At 43.9% G+C, this 18075-nt stretch overlaps 1 protein-coding gene across 2 annotated transcripts in view; it reads right to left on the minus strand.

The window, feature by feature from the left end:
- Positions 1–18075, minus strand: part of LOC149984316 (beta-1-syntrophin-like) — an 86582-nt gene that overhangs the window by 8126 nt on the left and 60381 nt on the right. For both annotated transcript variants that reach the window (XM_090220007.1, XM_090220001.1), the window contains exons 4-5: positions 6628–6764; positions 5670–5866 (exon numbers count right to left, since the gene is read on the minus strand). In XM_090220007.1, the coding sequence (XP_090076133.1) occupies positions 5670–5866; positions 6628–6764 (334 nt within the window). The remainder of the gene's footprint in view (positions 1–5669; positions 5867–6627; positions 6765–18075) is intronic.

Below are 18075 nucleotides of genomic sequence, written 5' to 3' on the forward strand. Positions count from 1 at the left end.
GTAGTTATCCCCAAGCTCTAACTCTGTAGGGTCTAGGAGTAGTTTATCCCCAAGCCAATGTCTATGTTAGATTTCTTTCCCACACGTGACATACACTATGAGATTCAGTATAGGGGTCACTCCTTGATAGAGAGCCCTTCTCCTGCGTGTGTGCTTTAGGTGCTTAAGTTACAATATTAAGCAAACACAACTGTGATGACATCATAAACCCCTATAGTCAACAGTCTACCAAGGAAACACAACTGCGATGACATCATAAACCCCTATAGGCAACAGTCTACCAAGCAAACACAACTGTGATGACATCATAAACCCCTATAGTCAACAGTCTACCAAGGAAACACAACTGTGATGATATCATAAACCCCTATAGTCAACAGTCTACCAAGGAAACACAACTGTGATGACGTCATAAACCCCTATAGTCAACAGTCTACCAAGGAAACACAACTGTGATGACATCATAAACCCCTATAGGCAACAGTCTACCAAGCAAACACAACTGTGATGACGTCATAAACCCCTATAGTCAACAGTCTACCAAGCAAACACAACTGTGATGACATCATAAACCCCTATAGTCAACAGTCTACCAAGCAAACACAACTGTGATGACATCATAAACCCCTATAGTCAACAGTCTACCAAGCAAACACAACTGTGATGACATCATAAACCCCTATAGTCAACAGTCTATCAAGCAAACACAACTGTGATGACATCATAAACCCCTATAGTCAACAGTCTACCAAGCAAACACAACTGTGATGACATCATAAACCCCTATAGTCAACAGTCTATCAAGTAAACACAACTGTGATGACATCATAAACCCGTATAGTCAACAGTCAACCAAGCAAACACAACTGTGATGACATCATAAACCCTTATAGTCAACAGTCTACCAAGGAAACACAACTGTGATGACATCATAAACCCCTATAGTCAACAGTCTACCAAGCAAACACAACTGTAGTCAAGTCTATCAAGCAAATAACTGTGATGATGTTATGAACCCCTATAGTCAGTCTATCAACAATACCTCTGTATTACAGACCACTGATCACAACAGGAACCTGCCAGTGGATAAATACATGCCCTTAACAATAAATAAGAGATAATAAATAATACATAATAAATCGTGAATACATTATATATAATAAAACAGTCTCTGGACAATATCTGATTCTGACCATTGTTTTATTTTGAGCCAGTTGAATAACGGTCAAGTTGGCCTCAAACGCGAAAACCCAAATCCCTCAAGATACGTCCTAAATGGCACCATATGTAGTGCACTGCGTTCGGGAATAGGGTGCCGTTTGGGCAGTCTCCGTAATAATCATCAATGGAAATGTAACTCCTCAGCCAAAAGAGGCCTTTTTCCTCTAAAACCCCACAATATGGCGCTAGGCCCAGACCCCGACGTAGAGTTCAGCTATTCTTAGGACAAATATTGTAATACTAATATTAACAACGTTCTCACTGTAGATAAAAGATTTAAAATATTTAGCCAAATGTCACAGTCTACAAAGAGACAAAAAGAGTCAACCACACGCTCCAGAGGACCATAGAGGACCATAGAGGACCATAGAGGTCCCTAGAGGACCATAGAGGACCACAGAGGACCACAGAGGTCCATAGAGGACCATAGAGGTCCATAGAAGACCACAGAGGTCCATAGAAGACCACAGAGGTCCACAGAGGATCATAGAGGACCATAGAGGACCATAGAGGTCCATAGAGGACCATAGAGGATCATAGAGGTCCATAGAGGACCATAGCATGCCTCTTTCACAGATTCATAGACACTGTCCAGACAAAGTTTATTAGTTTCCTATTCTATACCCTGTCCAGACATATTGTATTAGTTTCAAATCAAATTTTATTTGTCACATACACATGGTTAGCAGATGTTAATGCAAGTGTAGCGAAATGCTTGTGCTTCTAGTTCCGACAGTGCAGTAATATCTAACAAGTAATCTAACAATTCCCCAACAACTACCTAATACACACAAATCTAAAGGGATGGAATGAGAATATGTACATGTAAGTATATGGATGAGCGATGGCCAAGCGGCATAGGCAAGGTGCAATAGATGGTATAAAATACAGTATATACATATGATATGAGTAATGTAAGATATGTAAACATTATTAAAGTGCCATTATTTAGAGTGACATTGTATAAAGTGACTCGTGATCCATTTACTAAAGTGGCCAGTGATTGGGTCTCAATGTAGGCAGCAGCCTCTATGAGGTAGTGATGGCTGTTTAGCAGTCTGATGGCCTTGAGATAGAAGCTGTTTTTCAGTTTATCGGTCCCAGCTTTGATGCACCTGTACTGACCTCGCCTTCTGGATGGTAGCGGGGTGAACAGGCAGTGGCTCGGGTGGTTGATGTCCTCATTGATCTTTTTGGCCTTCCTGTGACATTGGGTGCTGTAGGTGTCATTGAGGGCAGGTAGTTTGCCCCCGGTGATGCGTTGTGTAGACCTCACCACCCTCTGGAGAGCCTTGCGGTTGAGGGCAGTGCAGTTGCCGTACCAGGCTGTGATACAGCCCGACATGGTTCTCTCGATTGTGCATCCGTAAAAGTTTGTCAAGGTTTTGGGTGACAAGCCACATTTCTTCAGCTCCAGATGGGACAGGGCAGTGTGCAGTGGGATGGCGATTGCATCGTCTGTGGACCTGTTGGGGAAGTATGTAAACTGAAGTGGGTCTAGGCTGGCCGGTAAGGTGGAGGTGATATGATCCTTGACTAGTCTCTCAAAGCACTTCATGATGACAGAAGTGAGTGCTACGGGGTGGTAGTCATTTAATTCAGTTATCTTTTCCTTCTTGGGTACAGGAACAATGGTAGCCATCTTGAAGCATGTAGGGACAACAGACTGGGATAGGGAGCGATTGAATATGTCCGTAAACACACCAGCCAGCTGGTCTGCGCATGCTCTGAGGACGTGGCTAGGGATGCCGTCTAGGCCAGCAACCTTGCGAGGGTTAACATGTTTAAACGTTTTACTCACGTCAGCCACGGCGAAGGAGGGGGGGAGGCGCAGTCCTTGTTAGCGGGCCGCAGTGGTAGCACTGTATTATCCTCAAAGCGGGCAAAGAAGGTGTTTAGTTTGTCTGGAAGCATGACGTCAGTGTCTGTGACGTGGTTGGTTTTCTTTTTGTAGTCTGTGATTTCCTGTAGACCCTGCCACATACGTCTCATGTCTTAGCTGTTGAATTGCAACTCCACCTTGTCCCTGTACTGGCAATTCGCTTGTTTGATTGCCTTGCAGAGGGAATAGCTACACTGTTTACTGTATATTCAGTCATATTCCCAGACCTAATTCCATGGTTAAATGCAGTGGATCGCGCTTTCAGTTTTGCACGAATGCTGCCATCCATTCATGGTTTCTGATAAGGGGAGGTTTTAATAGTCACAGTGGGTACATCATCTCCAATGCACTTCTTTATAAACACAATCACAGAATCAGCGTATAGGTCGATGTTGCTCTCTGAGGCTGACAGGAACATTTTCCAGTCCGCGTGATCAAAACAATCTTGAAGCGTGGCTTCCGATTGGTCGGACCAGCGTTGAATGGTTCTCGTTACTGGTACATCCTGTTTGAGTTTCTGATGGCGTTGTGGTCGGATTTGCCGAAGGGAGGGCGGGGGAGGTCTTTTTATGCATCACGGAGGTTTGAGTAGCAGTGGTGGAGGGTATTGTCCATGCGCGTAGCGCAATCGATATGCTGGTAGAATTTAGGTAGCCTTGTTCTCAAATGTGCTTTGTTAAAATCTCCAGCTACAATAAATGCAGGCTCAGGATGTGTGGTTTCCAGTTTGCATATTGTCCAGTGAAGTTCCTTGATGGCCGTCTTGGTGTCTGCTTGAGGGGGAATGTACACAACTGTGACTATAACTGACGAGAATTCTCTTGGTATTGTAAAATTTGATTGTAAGGAATTCTAGGTTGGGTGAGCAGAAGGATTTGAGTTCCTGTATGTCGTTATGATTACACCATAAGTCGTTAATCATAAAGCATACACCCCCGTCCTTCCTCTTCCCAGAGAGGTGTTTATCTCTGTCGGCGCGATGCATGGAGAAGCCCGGTGGCTGAACTGATTCCGACAACATATCCCGAGCCATGTTTCCGTGAAACAGAGAATGTTACAATCTCTGATGTCTCTCTGGAAATAAAACTGTGAAAAGTGCAGGAAACTCTCTCCTCACCTGGCTGGGTAGTGTGGACGTCTCTCACCTAACAGCTGTTTAGCAGCTAAATAAAGCTGTTAAAAGTGCAGGAAACTCTCTCCTCACCTGGCTGGGTAGTGTGGACGTCTCTCACCTAACAGCTGTTTAGCAGCTAAATAAAGCTGTTAAAAGTGCAGGAAACTCTCTCCTCTCCTGGCTGGGTAGTGTGGACGTCTCTCACCTAACAGCTGTTTACATTTCCACTAGTGACGAGAGCTCTGCCCCTCTCTACCAGTCAGCTACAACAAGCCTGCAGCAGAACGTCCGGAACATCTCAGATAGCAGCATGTGTGTTTGTGTGGTAACAGGCATCTTCCAGTATGTAGCTCTAAAGTACCTGAAGGTTGGCCTGTTGTTGTGAGCAACGTGCTGAAACGATGGAAGTACTTAATACACGACCAAAACATTGTAGTGACGCCAGTAAAAGTAATGTGAGCCATATTGAGAGAGAGAATATAACTCATATTTATGTTTATTTATTTTCCCTTTTGTACTTTAACTATTTGCACATTGTTACAATACTGTACATAGACATAATATTCCTCTGAAACATTTGTGAGTGTTATGTTTACTGTTCACTTTGATTGGTTATTTCACTTTTGTTTATCACACACACACACACACACACACACATACATACCTCACAGACACATACAGACCTCACACACAGACCACACACACACAGACCACAGACACACAGACAGATCACACACAGACAGACCACACACGCACAAGCAGACCACACACACAGACCACACACACAGGTCACACAGACAGACAGACAGACAGACAGACAGACAGACAGACAGACAGACAGACAGACACACACACAGGATCTCACAGTGACATTCCGTTCCTTTCTCAATGTCTTCCATGTGACTGACCATCAGTAACTCCCCCTTACCAAATACTGCAGCTATGAGTACTGTACTGAGACTGACAAACCCGTCTATGTTACAACCACACTTAACATCACAACTAACCTTTGTTTTGAGTTACTCCCCAAGCTAATGTCTACCTAGGCTCACTGGTAGTGACTTGATTAATCAAGGCTTTAGCTCAGCGGGCTCACATAGTCTTATAGCAGGGTCGGTGTAGTGGTACTCACTGGTAGTGACTTGGTTAATCAAGGCTTTAGCTGAGTGGGCTCACATAGTCTTATAGCAGGGTCGGTGTAGTGGTACTCACTGGTAGTGACTTGGTTAATCAAGGCTTTAGCTCAGTGGGCTCACATAGTCTTATAGCAGGATCAGCGTAGTGTTACTCACTGGTAGTGACTTGGTTAATCAAGGCTTTAGCTCAGCGAGCTCACATAGTCTTATAGCAGGATCAGCGTAGTGTTACTCACTGGTAGTGACTTGGTTAATCAAGGCTTTAGCTCAGTGGGCTCACATAGTCTTATAGCAGGGTTGGTGTAGTGGTACTCACTGGTAGTGACTTCCTTGATCATCTGGGCAGAGGAGTGACAGCCCGTAACGATGTGCCTGGTCCACAGTGAAAGGTCCTGACAGGTCTCAGCTCTGAACAGGTGGGCCTCGATGCCCAGCCTGGTTCCCGTACGTGTGGCGAAGGACAGCTCCACGCCCGGCTGGGGAGAGCCTCGGTCGGGACCAGAGTGCACCAGCCTACAGACAGACATACATTCTGTTGTATTCTAAGTGCCTGCTGTTGAGAGAGACTAGCTAGTCAGGGCTGTAACCATATAACCCTCTTCACATCAAGGACATAAAGGTGTAATGACTGATAACATTATAAATAGTAACAGAGTTCTTGGCTGTTTTCGGTAATGGAAACATGTTGTGGTCCTGTCCTTCAGTGCCACCTCACCTTTCACATGTGTTCTGCACCATGAGGCCAATAGAGTTTAGATGTGTTCTGATTATTGCTTGGCCAATAGAGGGTAGATGTGTTCTGATTAATGCTTGGCCAATAGAGGGTAGATGTGTTCTGTACCATGAGGCCAATAGAGGGTAGGTGTGTTCTGATTATTGCTTGGCCAATAGAGGGTAGGTGTGTTCTGTACCATGAGGCCAATAGAGGGTAGGTGTGTTCTGATTAATGCTTGGCCAATAGAGTTTAGATGTGTTCTGATTATTGCTGTGCCAATAGAGGGTAGATGTGTTCTGATTATTGCTGTGCCAATAGAGGGTACGTGTGTTCTGATTATTGCTTGGCCAATAGAGGGTACGTGTGTTTGGAGTGGCGGAGGATTATCATGTGGTCACGGTTGGGTTGTTCAGGGTGGATGCTACTAACCATGTGGCTAAGATAAGATAAATGTGTTTTTGCTATTTGACTAGCAGGAAGACGGTGTCTTTTGCTCACTGTGTGGATAGCAGCAGCTATTTCTCTTGTGGCTAGTAGAGTGAGGGTGTGTGTAGCGTACCGTGTAGCTAACAGTGGGTATGTGTGTGCAGGGCTGTGCCAGGAAGTCTTCATGCGTGGAAGGCTGTGATAGAGGAGCAGGTCTTTCTCTGTCACCATCACCAGCACTGGCTTCCACTGCTGCTTCTCATTCTCTGTCTGGGAGAAAACACACCACACCATGTTAGAATACTCTCTGTCTGGGTGAAAACACACCACACCATGTTAGAATACTCTCTGTCTAGGAGAAAACACACCACACCATGTTAGAATACTCTCTGTCTGGGAGAAAACACACCACACCATGTTAGAATACTCTCTGTCTAGGAGAAAACACACCACACCATGTTAGAATACTCTCTGTCTAGGAGAAAACACACCACACCATGTTAGAATACTCTCTGTCTAGGAGAAAAAACACCACACCATGTTAGAATACTCTCTGTCTGGGTGAAAACACACCACACCATGTTAGAATACTCTCTGTCTGGGAGATAACACACCACACCGTGTTAGAATACTCTCTGTCTGGGAGATAATACACCACACAGACCATGTTAGAATACTCTCTGTCTAGGAGAAAACACACCACACCATGTTAGAATACTCACTGTCTGGGAGAAAACACACCACACTGACCATGTTAGAATACTCTCTGTCTGGTAGAAAACACACCACACCATGTTAGAATACTCTCTGTCTGGGAGAAAACACACCACACCATGTTAGAATACTCTCTGTCTGGGAGAAAACACACCACACTGTGTTAGAATACTCTCTGTCTGGGAGAAAACACACCACACTGTGTTAGAATACTCTCTGTCTGGGAGAAAACACACCACACCATGTTAGAATACTCTCTGTCTAGGAGAAAACACACCACACCATGTTAGAATACTCTCTGTCTGGGAGAAAACACACCACATAGACCATGTTAGAATACTCTCTGTCTGGGTGAAAACACACCACACAGACCATGTTAGAATACTCTCTGTCTGGGTGAAAACACACCACACTGTGTTAGAATGCTCTCTGTCTGGGAGAAAACACACCACACCATGTTAGAATACTCTCTGTCTGGGAGAAAACACACCACACCATGTTAGAATACTCTCTGTCTGGGAGAAAACACACCACACAGACCATGTTAGAATACTCTCTGTCTGGGTGAAAACACACCACACCATGTTAGAATACTCTCTGTCTGGGAGAAAACACACCACACAGACCATGTTAGAATACAATCTGTCTAGGAGAAAACACATCACACCATGTTAGAATACTCTCTGTCTGGGAGAAAACACACCACACCATGTTAGAATACTCTCTGTCTGGGAGAAAACACACCACACAGACCATGTTAGAATACTCTCTGTCTGGGAGAAAACACACCACACAGACCATGTTAGAATACTCTCTGTCTGGGTGAAAACACACCACACCATGTTAGAATACTCTCTGTCTGGGAGAAAACACACCACACCATGTTAGAATACTCTCTGTCTGGGAGAAAACACACCACACCATGTTAGAATACTCTCTGTCTGGGAGAAAACACACCACACTGTGTTAGAATACTCTCTGTCTGGGAGAAAACACACCACACCATGTTAGAATACTCTCTGTCTGGGAGAAAACACACCACACCATGTTAGAATACTCTCTGTCTAGGAGAAAACACACCACACCATGTTAGAATACTCTCTGTCTGGGAGAAAACACACCACACCATGTTAGAATACTCTCTGTCTGGGAGAAAACACACCACACAGACCATGTTAGAATACTCTCTGTCTAGGAGAAAACACATCACACCATGTTAGAATACTCTCTGTCTGGGAGAAAACACACCACACCATGTTAGAATACTCTCTGTCTGGGAGAAAACACACCACACAGACCATGTTAGAATACTCTCTGTCTGGGAGAAAACACACCACACAGACCATGTTAGAATACTCTCTGTCTGGGTGAAAACACACCACACCATGTTAGAATACTCTCTGTCTGGGAGAAAACACACCACACCATGTTAGAATACTCTCTGTCTGGGAGAAAACACACCACACCATGTTAGAATACTCTCTGTCTGGGAGAAAACACACCACACCATGTTAGAATATTCTCTGTCTGGGAGAAAACACACCACACTGTGTTAGAATACTCTCTGTCTGGGAGAAAACACACCACACTGTGTTAGAATACTCTCTGTCTGGGAGAAAACACACCACACTGTGTTAGAATACTCTCTGTCTAGGAGAAAACACACCACACCATGTTAGAATACTCTCTGTCTGGGAGAAAACACACCACACCATGTTAGAATACTCTCTGTCTGGGAGAAAACACACCACACAGACCATGTTAGAATATTATCTGTCTGGGAGAAAACACACCACACTGTGTTAGAATACTCTCTGTCTGGGAGAAAACACACCACACCATGTTAGAATACTCTCTGTCTGGGAGAAAACACACCACACCATGTTAGAATACTCTCTGTCTGGGAGAAAACACACCACACCATGTTAGAATACTCTCTGTCTAGGAGAAAACACACCACACAGACCATGTTAGAATACTCTCTGTCTAGGAGAAAACACACCACACCATGTTAGAATACTCTCTGTCTGGGAGAAAACACACCACACAGACCATATTAGAATACTCTCTGTCTAGGAGAAAACACACCACACCATGTTAGAATACTCTCTGTCTGGGAGAAAACACACCACACAGACCATGTTAGAATACTCTCTGTCTGGGAGAAAACACACCACACCATGTTAGAATACTCTCTGTCTGGGTGAAAACACACCACACCATGTTAGAATACTCTCTGTCTGGGTGAAAACACACCACACCATGTTAGAATACTCTCTGTCTGGGAGAAAACACACCACACAGACCATGTTAGAATACTCTCTGTCTGGGTGAAAACACACCACACCATGTTAGAATACTCTCTGTCTGGGAGAAAACACACCACACAGACCATGTTAGAATACTCTCTGTCTAGGAGAAAACACACCACACCATGTTAGAATACTCTCTGTCTGGGAGAAAACACACCACACCATGTTAGAATACTCTCTGTCTGGGAGAAAACACACCACACAGACCATGTTAGAATACTCTCTGTCTGGGAGAAAACACACCACACAGACCATGTTAGAATACTCTCTGTCTGGGAGAAAACACACCACACCATGTTAGAATACTCTCTGTCTGGGAGAAAACACACCACACCATGTTAGAATACTCTCTGTCTGGGTGAAAACACACCACACCATGTTAGAATACTCTCTGTCTGGGAGAAAACACACCACACAGACCATGTTAGAATACTCTCTGTCTGGGTGAAAACACACCACACCATGTTAGAATACTCTCTGTCTGGGAGAAAACACACCACACAGACCATGTTAGAATACTCTCTGTCTGGGTGAAAACACACCACACCATGTTAGAATACTCTCTGTCTGGGAGAAAACACACCACACAGACCATGTTAGAATACTCTCTGTCTGGGAGAAAACACACCACACAGACCATGTTAGAATACTCTCTGTCTGGGTGAAAACACACCACACCATGTTAGAATACTCTCTGTCTGGGAGAAAACACACCACACCATGTTAGAATACTCTCTGTCTGGGAGAAAACACACCACACTGTGTTAGAATACTCTCTGTCTGGGAGAAAACACACCACACCATGTTAGAATACTCTCTGTCTGGGAGAAAACACACCACACCATGTTAGAATACTCTCTGTCTGGGAGAAAACACACCACACAGACCATGTTAGAATACTCTCTGTCTAGGAGAAAACACATCACACCATGTTAGAATACTCTCTGTCTGGGAGAAAACACACCACACCATGTTAGAATACTCTCTGTCTAGGAGAAAACACACCACACCATGTTAGAATACTCTCTGTCTGGGAGAAAACACACCACACCATGTTAGAATACTCTCTGTCTGGGAGAAAACACACCACACAGACCATGTTAGAATACTCTCTGTCTAGGAGAAAACACATCACACCATGTTAGAATACTCTCTGTCTGGGAGAAAACACACCACACCATGTTAGAATACTCTCTGTCTGGGAGAAAACACACCACACAGACCATGTTAGAATACTCTCTGTCTGGGAGAAAACACACCACACAGACCATGTTAGAATACTCTCTGTCTGGGTGAAAACACACCACACCATGTTAGAATACTCTCTGTCTGGGAGAAAACACACCACACCATGTTAGAATACTCTCTGTCTGGGAGAAAACACACCACACCATGTTAGAATACTCTCTGTCTGGGAGAAAACACACCACACCATGTTAGAATACTCTCTGTCTGGGAGAAAACACACCACACCATGTTAGAATATTCTCTGTCTGGGTGAAAACACACCACACTGTGTTAGAATACTCTCTGTCTGGGAGAAAACACACCACACTGTGTTAGAATACTCTCTGTCTGGGAGAAAACACACCACACTGTGTTAGAATACTCTCTGTCTAGGAGAAAACACACCACACCATGTTAGAATACTCTCTGTCAGGGAGAAAACACACCACACCATGTTAGAATACTCTCTGTCTGGGAGAAAACACACCACACAGACCATGTTAGAATATTCTCTGTCTGGGAGAAAACACACCACACTGTGTTAGAATACTCTCTGTCTGGGAGAAAACACACCACACCATGTTAGAATACTCTCTGTCTGGGAGAAAACACACCACACCATGTTAGAATACTCTCTGTCTGGGAGAAAACACACCACACCATGTTAGAATACTCTCTGTCTAGGAGAAAACACACCACACAGACCATGTTAGAATACTCTCTGTCTAGGAGAAAACACACCACACCATGTTAGAATACTCTCTGTCTGGGAGAAAACACACCACACAGACCATGTTAGAATACTCTCTGTCTAGGAGAAAACACACCACACCATGTTAGAATACTCTCTGTCTGGGAGAAAACACACCACACCATGTTAGAATACTCTCTGTCTGGGAGAAAACACACCACACAGACCATGTTAGAATACTCTCTGTCTGGGAGAAAACACACCACACAGACCATGTTAGAATACTCTCTGTCTGGGAGAAAACACACCACACCATGTTAGAATACTCTCTGTCTGGGAGAAAACACACCACACTGTGTTAGAATACTCTCTGTCTGGGAGAAAACACACCACACCATGTTAGAATACTCTCTGTCTGGGAGAAAACACACCACACCATGTTAGAATACTCTCTGTCTGGGAGAAAACACACCACACAGACCATGTTAGAATACTCTCTGTCTAGGAGAAAACACATCACACCATGTTAGAATACTCTCTGTCTGGGAGAAAACACACCACACCATGTTAGAATACTCTCTGTCTGGGAGAAAACACACCACACAGACCATGTTAGAATACTCTCTGTCTGGGAGAAAACACACCACACAGACCATGTTAGAATACTCTCTGTCTGGGTGAAAACACACCACACCATGTTAGAATACTCTCTGTCTGGGAGAAAACACACCACACCATGTTAGAATACTCTCTGTCTGGGAGAAAACACACCACACCATGTTAGAATACTCTCTGTCTGGGAGAAAACACACCACACCATGTTAGAATACTCTCTGTCTGGGAGAAAACACACCACACCATGTTAGAATATTCTCTGTCTGGGTGAAAACACACCACACTGTGTTAGAATACTCTCTGTCTGGGAGAAAACACACCACACTGTGTTAGAATACTCTCTGTCTGGGAGAAAACACACCACACTGTGTTAGAATACTCTCTGTCTAGGAGAAAACACACCACACCATGTTAGAATACTCTCTGTCAGGGAGAAAACACACCACACCATGTTAGAATACTCTCTGTCTGGGAGAAAACACACCACACAGACCATGTTAGAATATTCTCTGTCTGGGAGAAAACACACCACACTGTGTTAGAATACTCTCTGTCTGGGAGAAAACACACCACACCATGTTAGAATACTCTCTGTCTGGGAGAAAACACACCACACCATGTTAGAATACTCTCTGTCTGGGAGAAAACACACCACACCATGTTAGAATACTCTCTGTCTAGGAGAAAACACACCACACAGACCATGTTAGCATACTCTCTGTCTAGGAGAAAACACACCACACCATGTTAGAATACTCTCTGTCTGGGAGAAAACACACCACACAGACCATATTAGAATACTCTCTGTCTAGGAGAAAACACACCACACCATGTTAGAATACTCTCTGTCTGGGAGAAAACACACCACACAGACCATGTTAGAATACTCTCTGTCTGGGAGAAAACACACCACACCATGTTAGAATACTCTCTGTCTGGGTGAAAACACACCACACCATGTTAGAATACTCTCTGTCTGGGAGAAAACACACCACACCATGTTAGAATACTCTCTGTCTGGGAGAAAACACACCACACAGACCATGTTAGAATACTCTCTGTCTGGGTGAAAACACACCACACCATGTTAGAATACTCTCTGTCTGGGAGAAAACACACCACACAGACCATGTTAGAATACTCTCTGTCTAGGAGAAAACACACCACACCATGTTAGAATACTCTCTGTCTGGGAGAAAACACACCACACCATGTTAGAATACTCTCTGTCTGGGAGAAAACACACCACACAGACCATGTTAGAATACTCTCTGTCTGGGAGAAAACACACCACACAGACCATGTTAGAATACTCTCTGTCTGGGTGAAAACACACCACACCATGTTAGAATACTCTCTGTCTGGGAGAAAACACACCACACCATGTTAGAATACTCTCTGTCTGGGAGAAAACACACCACACTGTGTTAGAATACTCTCTGTCTGGGAGAAAACACACCACACCATGTTAGAATACTCTCTGTCTGGGTGAAAACACACCACACCATGTTAGAATACTCTCTGTCTGGGAGAAAACACACCACACCATGTTAGAATACTCTCTGTCTGGGAGAAAACACACCACACAGACCATGTTAGAATACTCTCTGTCTGGGTGAAAACACACCACACCATGTTAGAATACTCTCTGTCTGGGAGAAAACACACCACACAGACCATGTTAGAATACTCTCTGTCTGGGTGAAAACACACCACACCATGTTAGAATACTCTCTGTCTGGGAGAAAACACACCACACAGACCATGTTAGAATACTCTCTGTCTGGGAGAAAACACACCACACAGACCATGTTAGAATACTCTCTGTCTGGGTGAAAACACACCACACCATGTTAGAATACTCTCTGTCTGGGAGAAAACACACCACACCATGTTAGAATACTCTCTGTCTGGGAGAAAACACACCACACTGTGTTAGAATACTCTCTGTCTGGGAGAAAACACACCACACCATGTTAGAATACTCTCTGTCTGGGAGAAAACACACCACACCATGTTAGAATACTCTCTGTCTAGGAGAAAACACACCACACCATGTTAGAATACTCTCTGTCTGGGAGAAAACACACCACACCATGTTAGAATACTCTCTGTCTAGGAGAAAACACACCACACCATGTTAGAATACTCTCTGTCTGGGAGAAAACACACCACACCATGTTAGAATACTCTCTGACTGGGTGAAAATACACCACACCATGTTAGAATACTCTCTGTCTGGGAGAAAACACACCACACTGTGTTAGAATACTCTCTGTCTGGGAGAAAACACACCACACTGTGTTAGAATACTCTCTGTCTGGGAGAAAACACACCACACTGTGTTAGAATACTCTGTCTAGGAGAAAACACACCACACAGACCATGTTAGAATATTCTCTGTCTGGGAGAAAACACACCACACTGTGTTAGAATACTCTCTGTCTGGGAGAAAACACACCACACTGTGTTAGAATACTCTCTGTCTGGGAGAAAACACACCACACCATGTTAGAATACTCTCTGTCTGGGAGAAAACACACCACACAGACCATGTTAGAATATTCTCTGTCTGGGAGAAAACACACCACACTGTGTTAGAATACTCTCTGTCTGGGAGAAAACACACCACACCATGTTAGAATACTCTCTGTCTGGGAGAAAACACACCACACCATGTTAGAATACTCTCTGTCTGGGAGAAAACACACCACACCATGTTAGAATACTCTCTGTCTGGGAGAAAACACACCACACCATGTTAGAATACTCTCTGTCTGGGAGAAAACACACCACACTGTGTTAGAATACTCTCTGTCTGGGAGAAAACACACCACACCATGTTAGAATACTCTCTGTCTGGGAGAAAACACACCACACCATGTTAAAATACTCTCTGTCTAGGAGAAAACACACCACACCATGTTAGAATACTCTCTGTCTGGGAGAAAACACACCACACAGACCATGTTAGAATACTCTCTGTCTAGGAGAAAACACATCACACCATGTTAGAATACTCTCTGTCTGGGAGAAAACACACCACACCATGTTAGAATACTCTGTCTGGGAGAAAACACACCACACAGACCATGTTAGAATACTCTGTCTGGGAGAAAACACACCACACCATGTTAGAATACTCTCTGTCTGGGAGAAAACACACCACACCATGTTAGAATACTCTCTGTCTGGGAGAAAACACACCACACCATGTTAGAATACTCTCTGTCTGGGAGAAAACACACCACACCATGTTAGAATACTCTCTGTCTGGGAGAAAACACACCACACTGTGTTAGAATACTCTCTGTCTGGGAGAAAACACACCACACTGTGTTAGAATACTCTCTGTCTGGGAGAAAACACACCACACTGTGTTAGAATACTCTCTGTCTACGAGAAAACACACCACACCATGTTAGAATACTCTCTGTCTGGGAGAAAACACACCACACCATGTTAGAATACTCTCTGTCTGGGAGAAAACACACCACACCATGTTAGAATACTCTCTGTCTGGGAGAAAACACACCACACTGTGTTAGAATACTCTCTGTCTGGGAGAAAACACACCACACCATGTTAGAATACTCTCTGTCTGGGAGAAAACACACCACACCATGTTAGAATACTCTCTGTCTAGGAGAAAACACACCACACCATGTTAGAATACTCTCTGTCTGGGAGAAAACACACCACACAGACCATGTTAGAATACTCTCTGTCTAGGAGAAAACACATCACACCATGTTAGAATACTCTCTGTCTGGAAGAAAACACACCACACCATGTTAGAATACTCTGTCTGGGAGAAAACACACCACACAGACCATGTTAGAATACTCTGTCTGGGAGAAAACACACCACACCATGTTAGAATACTCTCTGTCTGGGAGAAAACACACCACACCATGTTAGAATACTCTCTGTCTGGGAGAAAACACACCACACCATGTTAGAATACTCTCTGTCTGGGAGAAAACACACCACACCATGTTAGAATACTCTCTGTCTGGGAGAAAACACACCACACTGTGTTAGAATACTCTCTGTCTGGGAGAAAACACACCACACTGTGTTAGAATACTCTCTGTCTGGGAGAAAACACACCACACTGTGTTAGAATACTCTCTGTCTATGAGAAAACACACCACACCATGTTAGAATACTCTCTGTCTGGGAGAAAACACACCACACCATGTTAGTATACTCTCTGTCTGGGAGAAAACACACCACACAGACCATGTTAGAATATTCTCTGTCTGGGAGAAAACACACCACACTGTGTTAGAATACTCTCTGTCTGGGAGAAAACACACCACACCATGTTAGAATACTCTCTGTCTGGGAGAAAACACACCACACCATGTTAGAATACTCTCTGTCTGGGAGAAAACACACCACACCATGTTAGAATACTCTCTGTCTGGGAGAAAACACACCACACAGACCATGTTAGAATACTCTCTGTCTAGGAGAAAACACACCACACCATGTTAGAATACTCTCTGTCTGGGAGAAAACACACCACACCATGTTAGAATACTCTCTGTCTAGGAGAAAACACACCACACAGACCATGTTAGAATACTCTCTGTCTAGGAGAAAACACACCACACCATGTTAGAATACTCTCTGTCTGGGAGAAAACACACCACACAGACCATATTAGAATACTCTCTGTCTAGGAGAAAACACACCACACCATGTTAGAATACTCTCTGTCTGGGAGAAAACACACCACACAGACCATGTTAGAATACTCTCTGTCTGGGAGAAAACACACCACACCATGTTAGAATACTCTCTGTCTGGGTGAAAACACACCACACCATGTTAGAATACTCTCTGTCTGGGAGAAAACACACCACACCATGTTAGAATACTCTCTGTCTGGGAGAAAACACACCACACAGACCATGTTAGAATACTCTCTGTCTGGGTGAAAACACACCACACCATGTTAGAATACTCTCTGTCTGGGAGAAAACACACCACACAGACCATGTTAGAATACTCTCTGTCTAGGAGAAAACACACCACACCATGTTAGAATACTCTCTGTCTGGGAGAAAACACACCACACCATGTTAGAATACTCTCTGTCTGGGAGAAAACACACCACACAGACCATGTTAGAATACTCTCTGTCTGGGAGAAAACACACCACACAGACCATGTTAGAATACTCTCTGTCTGGGTGAAAACACACCACACCATGTTAGAATACTCTCTGTCTGGGAGAAAACACACCACACCATGTTAGAATACTCTCTGTCTGGGAGAAAACACACCACACTGTGTTAGAATACTCTCTGTCTGGGAGAAAACACACCACACCATGTTAGAATACTCTCTGTCTGGGTAAAAACACACCACACCATGTTAGAATACTCTCTGTCTGGGAGAAAACACACCACACCATGTTAGAATACTCTCTGTCTGGGAGAAAACACACCACACAGACCATGTTAGAATACTCTCTGTCTGGGTGAAAACACACCACACCATGTTAGAATACTCTCTGTCTGGGAGAAAACACACCACACAGACCATGTTAGAATACTCTCTGTCTGGGTGAAAACACACCACACCATGTTAGAATACTCTCTGTCTGGGAGAAAACACACCACACAGACCATGTTAGAATACTCTCTGTCTGGGAGAAAACACACCACACAGACCATGTTAGAATACTCTCTGTCTGGGTGAAAACACACCACACCATGTTAGAATACTCTCTGTCTGGGAGAAAACACACCACACCATGTTAGAATACTCTCTGTCTGGGAGAAAACACACCACACCATGTTAGAATACTCTCTGTCTGGGAGAAAACACACCACACCATGTTAGAATATTCTCTGTCTGGGAGAAAACACACCACACTGTGTTAGAATACTCTCTGTCTGGGAGAAAACACACCACACTGTGTTAGAATACTCTCTGTCTGGGAGAAAACACACCACACTGTGTTAGAATACTCTCTGTCTAGGAGAAAACACACCACACCATGTTA

The sequence above is a fragment of the Oncorhynchus mykiss genome, chromosome 3, assembly GCF_057628025.1.
Source record: "Oncorhynchus mykiss isolate SJ-2025 chromosome 3, ASM5762802v1, whole genome shotgun sequence".
Taxonomy (NCBI): domain Eukaryota; kingdom Metazoa; phylum Chordata; class Actinopteri; order Salmoniformes; family Salmonidae; genus Oncorhynchus; species Oncorhynchus mykiss.